Source organism: Gopherus flavomarginatus, chromosome 18 (assembly GCF_025201925.1).
Source record: "Gopherus flavomarginatus isolate rGopFla2 chromosome 18, rGopFla2.mat.asm, whole genome shotgun sequence".
NCBI lineage: Eukaryota > Metazoa > Chordata > Testudines > Testudinidae > Gopherus > Gopherus flavomarginatus.
Genome location: NC_066634.1, coordinates 21,544,387 through 21,562,731, shown reverse-complemented (window position 1 = coordinate 21,562,731; position 18,345 = coordinate 21,544,387). Strand labels below are relative to the sequence as shown.

Sequence of the window (18,345 nt, the reverse complement as noted above, 5' to 3'; positions counted from 1 at the left end):
ACTATGCCTCAGTTTCCCCACCTGTGCATAGGGAGGGTAGCATTGGCCTACCTCGTGAAGCTAAATATATTAAAGAATGCAAGGTGCTTAGACAAAGAGGCCCATCCAAGCACCACAGTAAGGCCGGTTAAGCTGTTGCGTGCTGTTAAAAACAGCCGCTGCATTCCACCCCAGAGGCAGCTGCATTGCAATGACCTAAACTGCCAGTGCTTCAGGAGAGAGGGGGGAAGGCACGAATTATGAAAACAGTGACAGCTCCTAGACAGGGAGTTGGCAGGGAGCATACATTTAGCTGGAACGCAGCGCAGGGGCGGAAAAGAGACGCATCTGAGCTCTGGTGACATGTTATTATAGAACTTTATTATCGTTTCTATTGAGCTTTAGAAAACACGGTGGGCGTCAATGAGAGAGACAGCTGGTACATTCCATGGCAAACCCCCAACAGCCCGGGCAACCCTCCTGCCTTCGAAAATGCCACCACCGAGCAGGGCAGCCCCGGATTTGCATATGCCCCAGCTAGGCAGCGGCGTCACCTGATGCCCTTAGGGGCAGGGAGCACTTGATGCCCATCAGATGACTCCCTGGCTTGGGTGGTCTGCGGGGATCGAACCCAGCACCTCTGGACCTAAAAAAGCACAAGCCTCTACCACAGCAGCCTAAAAAAATCGCTATACGTGACCTAGCCACTAGAGGAAGACAGAGAGCCAGGTGGGCTGCCATGTGTCTGCCACAGCCAAAAGCTTTTCCACCTGCCCCCGCCCGGCCTCTCTAGGGCCTGGGCGGAGAAACTGCATGCAGGGAAGGAACTGGCCTGGTTGGCTCCCATTCAGCTGAGCAAATTCCAGCCAGAGAGGGAGCTGGAATCTGAACTGACGGGAAATTAAAATCTGCCGGCGCGTGGGGAGGGGTAAATAGCTCCACTGATTGCTGCATTTGGCTTCGTTTCTGCCCCCTTCCGCCGAAGCTGGGAGATCCTTGGGGCCCGAAGAGGGATCAATGAAGCATGGATCACATGGCAGCAAACATACCTCGAAATCGGAAGCCATTTTATGCCCCCCCACATCCCCCCGAGCAACCGGGAGGAGAGCCGGCGAAGGTGGGGGATGGAGAACAGGGTTGGAAATCCAAAAGCAAAGAGAAAGGCGGGTCGCAGTTGGCGTGGAGAGGCCCAGGTCGCAGCACGGAGCCCGGAGAGGCCAGGGCACACTCCGGGCCGTCGGTCCAGGCTGGCACGCAGGCTCTTAGGAGTACATGGTGAGCTGCAGCCACTGAGGGGCAGAGCGGAAGAGTGGTCAGTTAGAGAGCGAAATACAGACCGCCCAGGTGGCAGGTGGGCTCGCAGCACCCAGCGGCGGGACAGGATTGGCCCCTGTTTTTGAGGTGGGGTGGCCATTCCCCATGGACCTCAATGGGGTGGGAGTGCGGGGCTGGGGGAGGGGCTATTCCCCATGGACCTCAATGGGGTGGGAGTGCGGGGCTGGGGGAGGGGCCATTCCCCATGGACTCCAATAGGATACTCCAGCTTTGCTGGGGCTGCGGCAACTCCTCACGCTGCTGGGAAGGTCCCCCCTCCCACCCCCCGAGGAGGGGCCTGCAGAAGCCGGGCTGGACCTGCTAACCCAGGGGTTCCTGGCCAGCCCTGCGTGTGTGTGTATGGGGGGCCGGAGGGGGGGGAAGAGAAGGAAGAGAGAGGCAGGAACCACTTCAGGGTCCCTTGCTAGAGAGCAGGAAAGAAAAGGCCGGAGGGGGCGGCCAGCCTCCCGCCTCGCTCACCTCCTGGATGTTCACTCGGATCTGCCCGTCCCCATCCTTATCCAGAGACTTGAAGGCACCTGTAGGAGGAGAGAGAAGAGGGGGAAGGGCGGCCTCATGGTTAACACACTGGGTCGGGACTCAGGAGATCTCGGTTATCTGTGAGCCATGGGGGATGAGGAGTGTGTGATAATCCTGTCTCTCTCTCCCTCCCCCCTTGTCTACCTCAGCTGTCTAAATCTGGGGCAGTGACCGTCTCTCAGCATGTGCCTGCAGCACCTGGCACAACAGGAACCACCCCAATCTCTATCCTCTGCTCATGGAGATAGAACCCAGGAGTCCTGGCTCCCAGCACGCCCCCCCCCCCGACCCCTGCTCTAACCATTAGCCCCCACTCCTCTCCAAGAGCTGGGGATAGAACCCAGGAATCCTGACCTCCATCCCTGTGCTCTGCTCACTAACACCCCACCCTCCACACAAATGCCAGTGACCCACCCCCTTGAAGTCATAACCCACAGGTGCAGAACCAGGGAGTTCCCCTGAACTGGTCAGGATTAACTCCTCGATTTCTCGCTGCAGCGCCCAGTCACTGACAGAAATCCATTTCACCCGAGGCCAGGGCAGAGGGGTTGGGATGAGAGAGAAACCAGCTCAGCTGGCATCGTCCCCCATTGCGGTTGTTTTTTTGTATTATTTCTTGCATTCGCATAATGGGCCAGGCATTGTACATTTTTATTGATATTAGGTGTATTACGGTAGCACCTAGGAGCCCATGTCAAGGACCAGGCCCCCACTGTGCCAGGTGCTGTACACGCATGAAGAAAAACCCAGATGGGATAGAACCAGCTCACACTAGAGGAGGGGTTGGGGGAAGTGGTCAGAGGGGGGCAGAGGACTCCAGAACCCTCCCCCTCATCCCGCAGGCCACTTACGAAACATGGCGTCCAAGCGAACCAGGCAGCTGATGAAGTTGTCGAAGTCCATGTGGCCGTTCTCGTCCGAGTACCTGCGCACGATCATGTGGTACAGCTGCTCGTTCAGCCGGAAGCCTGGGAGGAGGGTGTGGAGAGACAGTCACTCCCCATCCACCTGAGACAGCCCTTGTGGGTCCCCCCCCCACCCACTGCCAATCCCACCCCTCAGCGGCTCCTTACCTGCTGCCTCGAAGGCGCCTGGCAGCTCGCTGCTCCCGATGGTGCCGGATCGGTCCGTGTCGTACTGTTTGTAGACACACTGGGGGGTTGGGGGGGACAAGTTGGTTAGGCGATAAGAGAGTCCCCCCCCCAGCACAAACACACAGCCGCAGATTGAGCCTGGGCAGGGAGGGGGACCACAGGCAGAGAGATGGCAGATATGGGCGAGGGGGGAAGGGACAGTAGCCGAGATTCCTCCCCCCATCCCACCCCCCGCCAAGAACGGCAGGGGGGGAAGGGAAATAAGAAACCACCATCCCATTGCTCAAGTGGCACATGGGGGGCAGGAGGGATATGAGAGAGATGTCCCCCCCCCACCATTAAAATGGCAGCCCTCCCTAGAACACTGGGTGATGGACGGAGTGTCGGGGGGGGGGGGGAACATCACAGGCAACGCAGCTCCTTAACCCTGCCCCCAAGGAGGGGACTCTGTGGATCCCAGCTGTCCCTATCCCCACTCGAGATTCACAGCTGCCCCCCTGCCGGACACCCCCGGTACCTCTAGCAGGTAGGCAGGGGAGCGGTGCTTGGAATTCTGGGTACCCAGAAGGCAATGCAGCAGCAAGCGTGCCCCCCCCACCCCCATGGCTGAAAGTGACAAACGTCAATTCCAGCCGGGAAGGCTCCTTGGAGTCCAGTGCTCTTAAGAAGGCCCCCTCCAGGCTGGGAACCCCAAGGTCTCTCGTTCCCCCTCCTGTCTCCATGCCCGGGGGGGGGTACAGTCGGGTCTCAGCTACGCATGATAGCCGCCCCCCTCCCCCCACCACTCTACCTGCCATTTCTTGATGTTCCCCCACAAATACTTGAACTCCTCGAAGCCCAGCTTCCCGGTCGTGTCGCTCTGACGCGCTCGAGGTCAAGGAACAAAGACGTCGGCCAAAGCCACCCGGGGCCCCGCCAAGCTGCAGGGAGGGGATCCGGCAGCACAGGGGCCTTCAACGTGGGTGGAAACAGCCCCCCCCCGAGACTCTCACCTGTGCAGGGGATCTCCCCAGACAACGTGGAGCTGGGTGTACAGGCCCCAGCACGGGTCGGATCGGGGGCATGGCCAGAGCGCACTGCCCTGTGGCTATTCCCTGCCCCAGGGCCCATAGGGGGCGGATCGGGGGCATGGCCAGAGCACACTGCCCCGTGGCTATTCCCTGCCCCAGGGCCCATAGGGGGCAGATCGGGGGCATGGCCAGAGCACACTGCCCCGTGGCTATTCCCTGCCCCAGGGCCCATAGGGGGCGGATCGGGGGCATGGCCAGAGTGCACTGCCCTGTGGCTATTCCCTGCCCCAGGGCCCATAGGGGGCAGATCAGGGGCATGGCCAGAGCGCACTGCCCTGTGGCTATTCCTTGCCCCAGGGCCCATAGGGGGCAGATCGGGGGCATGGCCAGAGCGCACTGCCCTGTGGCTATTCCTTGCCTGGCAGGGCCCATAGGGGGCGGATCGGGGGCATGGCCAGAGCACACTGCCCTGTGGCTATTCCCTGCCTGGAAGGGCCCATAGGGGGTGAAGTGTGAGTTAGGGCAGCCCAGAGACTGCTAGCAGGGGCTGGGCAGGGCCTAGAGTATAGGGAGGGCAAAGGGGGCTTAAAGCCCCCACCGCCCATCCCTGCCCCAGGCACAGGGGGCGCGGGAACTGTGAATCAGGCCCTGGTATCTTTAAAGGCTCCTGGGCTCAGATGTCAGTTTGGGAAGAGGATACATCCATGACGGCCACCATGCTGCGACAAGTGTCAATCCCGAACCCGTCCGTCTTCAGGTCGGGATCTGGAAGGCAAGAGAGCAGGTTCGGGCAATTTCAGATGACGCGGGAGTCATAAATACGACAGGGCTCCAGGCCCCGGAGCTCTGCACGGCATCGATGCTACTGCCCCTGGGGTGCGGAGTCCAGTGCCAGGAGTCTCAGTGCCATGGAGATACCAGAAGTTCAGCATCGTCCCCCATTGGTCAGAGAGGGCAGCCGGCTAGCTCAGCCACCAGATATGGGCTGGATGCAGGAAGCTCTGATCTGCGTTATACAGGTCAGGCGAGATGATCACAAAAGTCCCTTAACACCGATGAATCTAGGAAACTAAAGCATGGACAGCAGCTCGCCGGAGGTCACACCCCAAGCCAGCCAGGAAAGGAACCCAGGAGTCCTGGTGTTCCCTAGGTCCCCTGTAGCCTCAGGAGGGACAGTTACCGAGCACCACAGGACAGGCAGCCGAGACCTTTTAACCATTCTGTAAATTAATCAGTCGACGCAGGGTTTGATTTAAACGGACCGCGGCCCCACTTACGTCTGGTCACCACCTTGTTGAGAATGTTCATCAGCTCGGAGGCGCTCACTTCCATATCCTGCCGCAAAGCAGAGAGAGAAGGTGGACGTCACACTGGGCTGGAGTAACGCTCACCCTGCCTGGTCTTTCTGGAGCACCTCGACCCGCAGGGAGCCACCTCTCGGCTGCTTCTGGATGGAGGCGGCTGTCTCCTTGGACCCATTCCTCACCCTGTAACTAGGGCCCTACCAAATTCATGGTCCATTTTGGTCAATTTCACAGTCAGAGGATTTTAAAAATTGTAAATTTCATTACTGCAGCTATTTCAATCTGAAATTTCATAGTGCTGTAATTGTAGGAGTCCTGACCCAAAAAGGAAGAAAGAGAGAGAGAGAGCAGCTGCTCAGCTCTGAAGGCAGCACAGAAGTAAGGGTGACACCACCATACACTTCAAAAATAACCTTGTGATCCCCCTGCAACTCCCTTTTGGGTCAGGAGCCAATTTGAGAAACGCTGGCCTCCCCCGTGACATCTGTATAGTATAGAGTAAAAGCACACAAAAGACCAGATTTCACGGGAGCAGATGAGATTTCACGGTCCGTGATGCGTTTTCCATGTCCGTGAATTTGGCAGGGCCCTACCCACAACCCACTAGAGTCCCATGCTGCAAATGATTCTGGGCAGGGCTATCTACAGAGAGGAAAGGTCACAAGGCACCCAGAGGCCTTTGCTTCTGGGGCCTGATTTGCAAAGCAGTTGTGAATTGGCTGGGGATCAGGTCCAAGGAGTCTCAGATTCGGAGCCCCCTAAAATAAAAAGCAGAGGGCCTCGGTGAAAATTTTGGCCCAGGGTGATGCCCTCAGGGCTAAGCCAGGGACCCTTTCTGATGGACGCAAAGAGAGAGGACGGCAAAATACTTACATCTCCGGCCAGCTGCGTGAAGAGGCGCCGAAACTGGCGTACTTCCTCGCTCTCGTTAGCTTCCACGTTGGAGAAGTGGCTGCGAGGAGGCTGGGGGTGGAGGGGCAGAAAGAAATGAAAAGTTACAAAATATAAATAACCAGGGTTTAAATGTAGATCCATGCCTCCACACTGACCCAAAGGGTCACCCACCGGCAGGTGCAGATTCCTTAGCAAAAAACGTTTAAGCATCTGTAATGGAGACCTCGTCCAAGAGGAGGGGATATCTTGGAACCCAGCTCTTGTTTGGATAGATAAGGAAAGCTGGAGACTTTCAGCTCATTGCAAGGTGGGTTTGGAAATTTTATAAGCAGATTGGGGTAGATCGTTAGCAGAAAATGTTTTCTCCCAAGAGTGCCCTGAATTAAATAGGGATGGATGTTGACAACCCCCAAAGGGCCAGATACTCAGATGGCATAAATCAGGAACAAGACAGGCTTCCCGGTGGGGTAAATGGGCGTCACATCCCCAGCTGGTGTAAATGGGCATCACTCCACTGGCGTCAGTGAGGCCAGATCCTCAGCCCAGGCACACTAGCATTACTCCACTGACTTCAAGAGAACCAGTTTACAGCACCAGAGGAGACTCTGGCTGAAGGAGAGACAATCCCAATTAATAAAAGCCACGTTCCCCTCCTTTTCCAGTCAGTGAGATTTTCTTTGCAGGGCACGATCCAGTTCTCCAGCCATCCACAGTGTCCTCCAGGACAAACAGGAAAAGGAGACTTGAATTTCTTATGTACAACATGCCACCTTGGGCTGTCTTTGTGCTCCATAAACAAGCAGCCAACCAAGCCAAACCGCAGAGCACTCACTCGTGGGCAGACGCCTGCATTCACGCGGCTTACCCCCACCAGGACAACGGGGCTCCGTGCCAGAGAACCTTCTCCCACACGCCTGGCTACAAACTCAGCACGCCCAGGGCCCATGTTAATGTCTGACAGGAGTCGTTAGAACCAACGCAGGCAGGGCGAGAACAGGAGAGAAATCATCAGGACTTACCGGTGGCTCCGGATTATATTGAGCTGCTGCTTCACTGTGACACGGAGGGGGAAAGAAAGAGGAAACAATTACGAAGGGTCTTTTACAGACACACAAGTCCATCTGGTAAAGTTCTTATATATTTGCATTATGGAGCACCAGCCAAGATCAGGGCCCTGTCGGGCCGGGCGCAGCCCAGACCCCGACCGAGATCGGAGCCCCGTCGGGCTGGGTGCGGCCCAGACCCCGACAGCAATTGGGGCCCTGCCGCGCCAGGCGCTGCCCAGACTCCAACCACAATCAGGGCCCCGCCGCACCGGGCTGTTGTCAAGTGAAACGATGCACGTGAAAGGTGTAACAGGAGCCACCTTTTAGTTGTGTGTCTGTACAGCGCCTGGCACCACGGGGTCTTGGCCCACTCCTGGGGTTCCTAGGGTGCCACCATAATACATGTAAGAGCACCCCCCTGCTATACAGAGGGGGAAACTGAGGCATAGAGCCACATCCAGGCTCTCACAGAGACAACAGCAGAGCTAGGAACAGAACTTAGGGTTCCTATCTCCCAGTCCAGTGTTCTAGCCACTAGACCACACCACCTCCCCTACACACAATACATGGCATAATAAACTGCAGAACCACTTCCTAATTTAGAGGTAGATCCCTGAATAAACAGCTGCCAAACCCCCACCCAGAGGCAGGTGCATTTCAGTGCTGGGTGAGGGATCCCTGTATACGCAGCTGCCACACCCCACCCCCAGAGGCAGCTGCATTTCAGTGCTGGGTGAGGAATCCCTGCATATATGGTTTGCCAGGCACTTGGGATCTTATGTATGGAAAGTGCTGGGGGAATATCAGTGATGAGAGAAGAGCCCAGCATCAAAGGAAGAACCGAGGCAGGGACAGGGGAAACGGGGACTCTCCCCTGCACTCATCTAAGGGCACAGGCAGGGTTTTCCTGGGGCCTGTGCCTCTAGCTAGTTCCCCCAATGTGGGTAAACCAGTCTGACGGAAAACCAAAGCAAGGCGGAGCCGCCCAGCCAGCCCTAATCCCCAGCCCTCCCCTCACAATCAACAGGCCAGGGCACCGCATTCAAAGCAACACCTCCTAGCCAGGGAGAATCCACTACTCCCAAGAGGCCATGGGATTCTGGAGTTCAAGCCTGACCAGTAAGGGCATGGGTCACCGCCTGCCCTGTAACTCTGGGTGCCTTCTATGCCCTGGCTTTACCCAGCCTGCAGGCTGAAACCAGGACCCCTCCAGCCCCGAAATCACCCTGGAGGGACCAGTCCCTCTCACTGGGTCCCCACCGAGAAAGCAACAGGTCCTCTGCCTCTCCTCCAACCCATCAAGCAGACAAGACAGAGCTCAATCAGCGGCTGGTGATTTGGAGATGAAAGCCAAGCCAGTTGATTCACAAAGGCCCGTGGGTCAAGTGATACCAAGTAACAGGGAGAAAGGCCGAGACGGGAATTAAAGGGAAAACGAGCATCTCAGAGACTTGCACCTGAACGAGCAAGACACAGTCTTTGTTCAAGACATCACCACTCGCCCAGTCTCCTGTCCAGCTTTTCCAGGCCAGGCTCTATGACAAAGATCGAAATGCTCAGGTCCTTTGTCTCAGCCTGCCAGCACCTCGCCCAGCCAGGGTAAACCCCCAAGCACCACACGCTCCTCTGGTGCCCCAGCGCCAACAGATCCCAGAAAGATCTGGGATACGTTCCCAGAGAGTAGTTATCAGTGATTCACAGTCGTGCTGGAAGGGCATAATGAGTGGGTCCCGCAGGGATCAGTCCTGGGTCTGGTTCTGTTCAATATCTTCATCAGTGATTTAGATAACGGCAGGGCGAGGACACTTATAAAGTTTGCAGGTGATACCAAGCTGGGAGGGGTTGCAAGTGCTTCGGAGGAGACGGTTAAGATCCAGAATGATCTGGACAAACTGGAGAGATGCTCTGAAGTAAATAGGATGAAATTCAACAAGGACAAATGCAAAGTGCTCCACTTAGGAAGGACTGATCAGTTGCACACAACGGAAAATGATGGCGCAGGAAGGAGTACTGCGGAAAGGGGTCTGGGGGTCAGACCCAGAGCGGACCAAAGAAAGCGAAGATCATTCTGGGCTGTATTAGCAGGCGTGTTGCAAGCAAGACACGAGAAGTCATTCTTCCGCTCTACTTTGCGCTGAGTAGGCCTCTGCTGGAGTATTGTGTCTAGTTCTGGGAGCCGCATTTCGGAAAGGATGTGGAGAAACTGGGGCAAGCCCAGAGGAGAGCGTGAACATGCATGCAACCAATAAACGGGCCCCTACAGCAAACCACAATATTGGCAGGGACACAGCCAGCCTCTTTAGGAGCTGGCTAGGGAGCCTTTCACCCGCAGGTTCACTGGTTCGAATCTGGCCTGGCTGGAAATTGTTACACTCCCCACCCCGGATGGCTGTATGGTGGCCCCTGCCTGTAATGAATTTAGGAGATCTCAGTCCAGTTCCTAGCAAGATCTATGCCCCTGGCACATAATCCACTACCCTACCCAGCCACTCAGCAGCCACCAGGGCTGACCTCTCCTCTCCTCCTCTAAAACGGGTCCCTCTGGGTCGGGGCAGGGCACAGCAGCTGGGGAGGAGAGACTGACCCAGCCGCTAGCCTGCTGGGTGACTTTGGGCATGTCACCTACTGGGCCTCAGTTTCCCTATCTGTAAAATGGGGATCATGACATGTAAAAGGTTGTTATAAAGAGGATGGTGATTCTTCACATCCATTGGAGGCAAGGACAAGAAGGAATTGGCTTAACTGGCGGGAAGGGAGATTTAGATGAGGTATTAGGAAAAACTTTCTAACTCTCAGGGGAGTTCAGCTCTGGAACAGGCGATCAAGGGAGGTTGTGGGATCCCCACTGCTGGAGGTTTTTAAGAACAGGCTGGAAAAACCACTCTTGGGCATGGTCTAGGTTTACCTGGCCCTGCCCCAGTGCGGGGGACGGGGGGAAAAGGTGTGGACTAGGCGATCTCTCAAGTTCCCTTCCAGTTCAACATCTCTGTGATTCTGCCCTCCCTAATGCAGCGCTTTGAGAGCTACAGATGAAAAACGCTAGACAAGGGCGAAGTATTATTATTCCCATGCAACTCCGCATGCTGCGCCCGCCCTGCAGAGCCAGCCATTCAAGCCAGCACCTTCGCCCAGCAAACAGAACAATATCAATTAAGGAGCTTGTCTGCGGTTTCTTCTCCCACTATTGGAGACAGGCACAATCAAACTCATCCGGCCGTCCTTGATCCAAAGGCACTCCGCCCCTGCCCCCACCCCGCAATCTGATCTGAGAAAAGAACTCAGGAGTCCTAGTGCCCGGACCCCTGCTCTCGAGCTGTTCAAAGTCTCCAAGGAGGAAAAGATGGGGTAATGAGCCTTCCTTCTTCTGTCTGATCTACTGAAAAGGCAAAGGCTGTCTCTTAAAGTGTGTCTGGGCAGTGCCCCGGTCTCAGTCACCATGTGTCTGGGCAGTGCCAGGCCTAATGGGACCCTGATCTCTGTCACGGTGTGTCTGGGCAGCGCCCGGCCTGACGAGGCCCCGGTCTCGGTCACTGTGTGGCTGGGCAGTGCCAGGCCTAATGGGACCCTGATCTCTGTCACTGTGTGTCTGGGCAGCGCCCGGCCTGATGAGGCCCTGGTCTCGGTCACTATGTGTCTGGGCAGTGCCAGGCCCAATGGGACCCCAATCTCTGTTACTATGTGTCTGGGCAGTGCCCAGTGCGACGGGGCCCCGATCTCGGTCTGTGTGTGTCTGGGCAGCGCCAGGCACGACAGTGCCCTGATCTCGGTCCCTGTGTGTCTGGGCAGCGCCCAGCTTGACGGGGCCTCAGACTTGATCATGGGGCCCTGATATTAACGCAATACCAATAACAACGACGATGACGAGGCTACGTACAAACCTGATGGCATTGATCACTCCTCCAATGATGCCCATGGCTCCGCCGGAGCCTCCTCCACCTCCAGCCCGTCCTCCTCCTCCACCGCCACTCAGGAATCCTCCGATCACATTCCCAATGTTCCCCCCGAAGCCCCCGCCTCCGCCGCCTCCTCCCCCTCCTCCTCCTAGGAAGTTCTTGACCAGGAACATGGGAGCGGTTTCCTAGCTGGAGGAAGACCTGCGAAAAGATGGGCTGGAAAGAAAACAGACAAAGGGCTGGTCAGTTTCACTCCCCCTCAACCCACCGGCTGGTCAGTTTCACTCCCCCTCAACCCACTGGTGGTTCTGCAATGGCCTTGGTCCACAAAGCGCGGCCACCCCTTTCCCCCTGGGGAGACGACATCTCTCAGGCAGGTTTTCAGCACAGTCCCTTTGCTCAGGAGTAACTGCCCCCTCCGTCCCACACACGGTGTTGGCTCAGGATACCTCACAGCAGAAGCTGCTCATAGGTGGGCAAGCAGGATGCCCTGGGAAGCGACTGGCACAAGTGGCTGGTTAGTTAGGCAAACTCCCAGACAATGTCAGGGCCCAAACCTGCAGGAGACTGAGCACCCTCTAGCTCCTGGAGGGGAAGGGCCCCAGCACCTGGCAGGATGTGGATCCGGTGTTGCCAAAACAGGGAATCAAACTGGAGAGTAACCCCTGGAATCTGGTGCCATGTTTTTGAAGATAGACAGCATGCTGGGAGGGGAGCAGGATCTAGTAGTTAGAGGGGAGGGGGCTGGGAGCCAGGACGCTGGTTTCGAACCTCAGCTCTGGAAGGGGATTGGGGGGAGCTGGAGGCCAGGCTACTCATATTCTATTCCAAGTTGTGGGAGGGGAGCAGGGACTAGTGGTTAGAGCAGGGAGGACAGGGGCTAAGAGCCAGAACTCCTGGGTTCTAACCCCAGCTCTGGAAGGCAAGCACGGGGGCTGGGAGCCAGGACTCTCACGTTCCATTCCCAGCTCTGGGAGTAGTGTCTAGTGGTTAGAGCAGCAGAGCGGGGAGGCAGGACTCCTGGGTTCTAGCCCCAGCTCTGAAAACAATTCAAAGTCCTCAACTTTGAGAAAAGCCTTTCCACTGTCAGGCTGACACAGACAACGCCTGAGACGCAATGAACCCCAGCCAACCCACCGGACAGAAACAAAACAAGCAAGAAAGAGGGGAAATTAATAAAAACCAGCAAAATAAAACCCCAAATCCCTACCCTAGGCAGGACGTTTTCCCCCTAAAAAGGGAGACATGGCAGAAACTATGAAATCCACAGGGGATTTTGCTAGTGGAAAAAGCCCAGATACAATGGTGATGGGTAACAATACAAATGACAGAACTCTGGAATCTCTCTCGCTGTACATCTGTTCTGAGCTCTGGGAGAGGAACGCAGTCAGCTCAGAGAGGACTAATGGGTGGGTCGTGGGGCTGGGTCAGGACTCCTGGGTTCTATCCCCAGTTCTGGCAGTGGGATATAGTTTAACACAGAGCCCTGCGACCTGACCCGAACCCGACAGGACCAACTACAAGTGTTGGATCTGCGTCAGGTGGGAAAACTGTGCCCCTCACTCCACACGACGCCAACAGCGGGCAGTAGATGGCTGGGCCGGGACACGCAGCCACTGCTGTGCCAACCCCACAGGCAGGAGGTGCCGGTGGCACGGCCACAGGTTTGGAGAGAAGGGTTGGGTCAGAAAATGACTCGATCGGCTCAGGTTTGGGTCTGGGACGGACCTAAAAATTAAGCACAAGCAGCCCCTAGTCCAGAAGTTGGATTGGGAGAGACCAGAAGTCAGGCTTCCCAGCTCTGCCACTAACTTCCTGTGTGATCTCAGGCCAGTCACGACCTCTTCCGTGCCTTGCTTTCCCCTGCTGGGAAAACACCTGCCATAAACACCTGGCGGGAACATCGGGGTTCATTTAAAATCTGGCCGGTGCTGCTGAGGGACACAAAAGAACTTTGTCTTGTGAGAGACTGTTTTCCCTCTTCTCTTTTCAGCGGGCAAAATCGCCAGCCAGTTTCAGATCGGGTAGCTGTTTGGATTAGTTAATGTCGCACGCCTGTAATCCTAGCTCCTTGGGAGGCTGAGGCTGGTGGATCACTTGAGCTCAGGAGTTCTGGGCTGCAGTGGGCTATGCCGATCGGGTGATCCCTGGGAAGCTTCGGGTCACCAGGTTGCCTAAGGAGGGGTGAACCGGGCGCTGCAGGAATAGCGGCGCCCAGACGATGCAAATCAGAGAACACTGGGGCATTGTCTATGCCTATGGGGCATTTATAAGCGGGGGGGGGGGGGAAGAAAGGTGATTGGGCTAAACTGGCCCCATCTCAGTTGCCACAAAATGCATCTGCTAACTTGCCCCAGGGCAGTGGGGGAGAACAAGCCGGAGTCTATCCCGCTTTACTCGGGAGATGCAGGATCCCCAGCCCAGCTGAGCTGCGTCCCCAGCAAAGGCCCAGCTGAGTCTCGTGGCTTGATTTGTAAACCGATTTGACTGGGCCTCAATAGGGTCTCTGCCAAGACAGCTTCAGCACGCGACACCCCGAGGCCAGTCTAGCTCACAGGACAAGCAAAGTACAACAGTAAAAGTTTTATGGACTCAGCTACCCACCTTTCTCTCCGTTTAATTGAGTGTGGTGGGGGAATGAAACAGGAGTCCTATCTCCCAGCGCTCCTCTGCTCTAACCACCAGACCCCACTCCCCTCCCAGAGTTGGCAACAGAACCTAGGAGTCCTGGCTCCCAGCCCTGCTGTTCTAATCACTAAACCTCACTCCCCTTCCACCTGTAAAGAGAACCCAGGAGTCCTGGCTCCCAGTCCCCCTGCTCTCACCACCAGACCCCACTGCCTGCCCTCTGCACCTGAGACCCCTGAACAGAACCCAGGAGCTATGAGGCCTCGCCCTGTCCTCCAGGCCGCGCAAAAGCGAGTAGAGCGCCCCAGAGCCGGAACTGCAGCAGCCCAGGGGGCAGGAAAGCTGGGTGCGGGCGTCAGCTGGGGAAAGGAGCAGATGCTAGAGCCGCGGGAGGCCTCTGGGCACCAGGCCAGAAGCCTGGGGGAAGAGCGAGACAATGGGGCGTTGTCTCCATGGGAGCAACCAGGGTGCGAGGCCAAGCCGGGTCCATAGGCTCCAGCCAGCTGGGGGGACAGGCCAGGGGTGGAGGGCAGCGACCCAGCACCAGCCTGCAAGAAGCCTTGTTAGGCCCAGGGCTGTGCAAGCCACTCGCCACCCCGTCTGCTGGAGGGTGGGTTAATGGGGGACATGAGCCAAAGGGAAGAGATCCTCTCCCCGCTGGGTCAGAGGAGACAAGAACACACATGGTCCCTGTGGGGGAGAGGTATCCATGTTCCCCACTGGGGAGGAATCCAGCGGGGTGGTGGGAGAAGGGGAAGAGAGAATCTAGTCTCCCCTAGAACAGGGGTTCCCAACCAGGGGTACGCATACCCCTGGGGTTATGCAGAGGTCTTCCCAGGGGTCCATCCACTCCGCCTCGTTTTACAACAGGCTGCATAAAAAGCACTAGCAAGGTCAGAACAAACTACAATCTCATACAGCCAAGGACTCGCATAGACTGCTCTACAGACGACCCACCGAAACGGAAGTACAACATTGATATTCCAACGGATTTCTTTTGAGAAGGCTCCGGTCGAAATGAGAAAGTCAGCCATTCGTCGAGGCTAGCGTGCTGGGACACGTTGGCTTTTTGAGGTCTGCTTTGGCTAGCAAGTCAGTCTGAAGCGAGGTGCAATCTGGGGGCGCGCAAGACTTGCGAAAGGGGGACAATCATCTGGACAGGTAGAGAGCCGCTGCCCTCGAGATCCCAGGGGAGGAATCCAAAGAAAGCAGAAAGTTGGAGGTGCAGAGGGGTGAAGTGGGAGGGAGGTAGATGAGCCCAGCAGACGAGAGAAAGAGCCCCAGCGTAGGAGTGGAGGGCAGATTTCAAGGGATCTAATGGGGCAAAGGGGTTACCAGATAGGGATTTAGACTCTTGCTGTGGAGGGAGGAACTCATAGGGACACACCTCCAGGGAAGGGAGAAGGATAGAGAGGATGGAGGAGGGAAAGAATTTGAGCCCCATGGGGATCCAATGTGTGAAGAGCTGAAATCTCCAGGGAAGAAAAGAGGGGATCCTGAGGGAGGGGATCAGAGACCCCCAAGGGGAAGGGCAGGGATCTAGTGTGGGGGGATTCAAAAGGGAATCCTGTGGAAGAAAAGGGAGGGGATCCAGTGTGCATGAGGGCAGGAGGGGATCCCCCAGGGAAGGGAGGGGATCCCATGTACATGGGGAATCACAAGGGCATCCTCAGTGGAAAAAGGGGAGGGGATCCAAAGCACATGGAGAATCTCCAGGAAAGAAAGAAGGAGGAATCCAATGCATGTGGGGGATCAGAAGGGGGATCCCCATAGGAAGGGAGGTGATCCAGTGTGCAGAAAGCAGGAGGCAATCCCAGGGGGGAAGGGGAGGCGATCCAGTGCTCAGGGAGCAGAAGGGGATCCTGGAAGAAGGGAGGGGATCCAGTGCATAGTGATCAGGAGAGGATCCCAGGAAAGAGGGATTCAGAGTATGGGGGGATCCCAGGGGGATAGGGAGGGGATCCAGTGCTCAGAGAGCAGAAGGGATCCTGGGGGGAGGGAGGGAATCCCCAGGGGGTGGGGGGGAAATCAGAAGGCAATTCCCAGAGGAAAGGGAGGGAATCCCAGGGGGGCAGGAGGGGATTCCCCAGGGGAAGAGAGGGGATCAGAAGGCGATTCCTGGGGGCCAGGGAGGGAATCCAGGGGGGCAGAGGGGATCCCCAGGGGAAGGGAGGGGATTCAGTGCATGGGGATCAGAAGGGGAGGGGATCCAGAGGGTGGGGGAATCCAGTGCACGGGGATCAGAAGGCGATCCCAGGGGAAAGGGAGGGGATCAGAAGGCGATTCCCAGGCGAAAGGGAGGGGATCCAGTGCACGGGGATCAGAAGGGGATCCCAGGGGAAAGAGAGGAGATCAGAAGGCAATTCCCGGGGGCCAAGGAGGGAATCCAGGGGGCCAGAGGGGATCCCCAGGGAAGGGAGGGGATTCAGTGCATGGGGATCAGAAGGGGAGGGGATCCAGAGGGTGGGGGAATCCAGTGCACGGGGATCAGAAGGCGATCCCAGGGGAAAGGGAGGGGATCAGAAGGCGATTCCCGGGCGAAAGGGAGGGGATCCAGTGCACGGGGATCAGAAGGGGATCCCAGGGGAAAGAGAGGAGATCAGAAGGCAATTCCCGGGGGCCAGGGAGGGAATCCAGGGGGCCAGAGGGGATCCAGTGCATGGGGATCAGAAGGGGAGGGGATCCAGTGCACAGGGATCAGAAGAGGATCCCAGGGGAAAGAGAGGAGATCAGAAGGCAATTCCCGGGGGCCAAGGAGGGAATCCAGGGGGCCAGAGGGGATCCCCAGGGAAGGGAGGGGATTCAGTGCATGGGGATCAGAAGGGGAGGGGATCCAGTGCACAGGGATCAGAAGGCGATCCCAGCGGAAAGGAGGGGGATCAGAAGGCGATTCCCGGGGAAAGGGAGGGGATCCAGTGCACGGAGATCAGAAGGCGATTCCTGGGGGAAAGGAAGGGGATCAGGAGGCGATTCCCGGGGGAAGGGAGGGGATCCGGTTCACGAGCGGCCCACAGCCCCGGGGATCTGGGGCAGCGGAAGCCAGGGAGAGGAGGGCAGGCCGGGGGGCGGCAGTGGAGGGATCCGCTGGGGGAAGGAGCCGGGGACGCAGCGGAAGCCGGGGTGGCGCCCCGGGTGCCCCCCAGCCCTACCTGCGGGAGGCGATGCGGGGCTCCGAGCTCTGCCTGCAGCGGGCCTGTGTCAGCGGCCGGGATGGGACTGCGGGACCCACCACGCCCGAGCGAGTCACTGCGGCGGGGCGGGCCCTAGAGCCGCAGCTAGAGGCGCCTCCCTGATCCACCGGGGCCCTAGTGCCGCCCACATGGCGAGATAGAACCCAGGAGTCCTGGCTCCCAGCACCCTGCCCCCCTGCTCTAACTACTAGACCCCACTCCCCTCCCAGGGCTGGGGAAAGAACCCAGAGAGTCCTGGCTCCCAGCCCCCCTGCTCTACTCACTAGACCCCACTCCCCTCCCAGGGCTGGGGAAAGAACCCAGGAGTCCTGGCTCCCAGCCCCCCTGCTCTACCCACTAGACCCCACTCCCCTCCCAGGGCTGGGGAAAGAACCCAGGAGTCCTCGCTTAATTCAGTGTAACTATTGTTAGGGTGGATAGATGCCCAAAGCTAAACGTACCCCATGCAGGGCTCCAACCCACAACCCAGAGAAAGTCCCACTTGCCCCCACAGCAGAATTAGCCACTCTGGGTGGGGTAACTCCCTGCAGGCAGCTCTCCCGTTAGCCTGAGCAGGATCTTAGAGCCAGCCATCACAAGTCTGCCCCAGGGACTCTTTCTTAGATGGTGGGCTTAGTGTTGGGGGAGTGGGACTCAGAACTTCGGGGTTCTGTTCCCATGAGCAGTGAGATGGGGTTCCAGGGGGTCAGGATGCCTGGGTTCTCCTCCCCGCTTGGGAAGAGGAGTGTGATCTCCTGGTTAGGGCAGGGCAGAGCTGGGAAGAAAGATTACTGGGGCCCAATTCTCAGCTCTGGGAGGGAAGTGAAGTCTAATGGTTAGATTATTACTGGTATTAGGGTAACACCTTTGAGCCCCAGTTCTGGACAAGGACATCTCCGACCCACACCCTCACCCCCGTGAGGCACTCTACAGCAGTGCCAGGGGGGTCAGGACTTTGAGGGCTGAGTTAGCTGCAAACTGATCCACGTGTGAGCCATTGAGGCTCTGCATGGGCACAGGCATGCACAGGATTGAGGCCCTTGGGTGGGAGGGGAGACCCATAACACATGGACAATATTACCCAAGCTCACTGCTTCTGTGCCTGACTGCTCAGCACCGGGGACAGATTCTGATCCTGCAGTGACTCTGAACCACCTCTGGGAATTTGGCTCATCGACACCAATAGACCGAAGCCGATTTACTCCAGCTGGAGATCTGGCTTCAGAGCTTTTTCCGGCAGCACAAGTGACCCATTTGCTCCTGGACAGGGCTTTCTGCCGTCCTGCATCATGTTCCTCCCAGCACCCAAACTCAAGAGGTTTTGGGTGCATGGGCAGATTTCGCTACATCCTGTTTCTTTAAGGGAGTTGGATCTCCGCCCCTTACTCTTCTCCTCCTCCCTTCCCCCCCGGCCCATCTCTCTGTAGCTGCCGAGAGTTCAGCTATGAGGCAGAGTGGGGGAAAAACTCAGTG

The 18,345-nt window shown here is 57.4% G+C and overlaps 1 protein-coding gene across 1 annotated transcript; it reads right to left on the bottom strand.

Moving 5' to 3' along the window:
• Window positions 1-338: 338 nt before the first annotated feature.
• Window positions 339-16,963, bottom strand: CAPNS1 (calpain small subunit 1). The gene is made up of 11 exons (XM_050928627.1): window positions 16,852-16,963; window positions 11,060-11,290; window positions 7,155-7,188; window positions 6,115-6,204; window positions 5,215-5,272; window positions 4,638-4,702; window positions 3,718-3,786; window positions 2,907-2,985; window positions 2,685-2,801; window positions 1,774-1,832; window positions 339-1,268 (listed from the first exon to the last, which is right to left on the bottom strand). Exons 2-11 carry the CDS (start codon window positions 11,245-11,247, stop codon window positions 1,242-1,244), a joined length of 786 nt encoding a protein of 261 aa, XP_050784584.1. The 5' UTR covers window positions 11,248-11,290; window positions 16,852-16,963; the 3' UTR covers window positions 339-1,241.
• Between the last annotated feature and the right edge of the window lie 1,382 nt (window positions 16,964-18,345).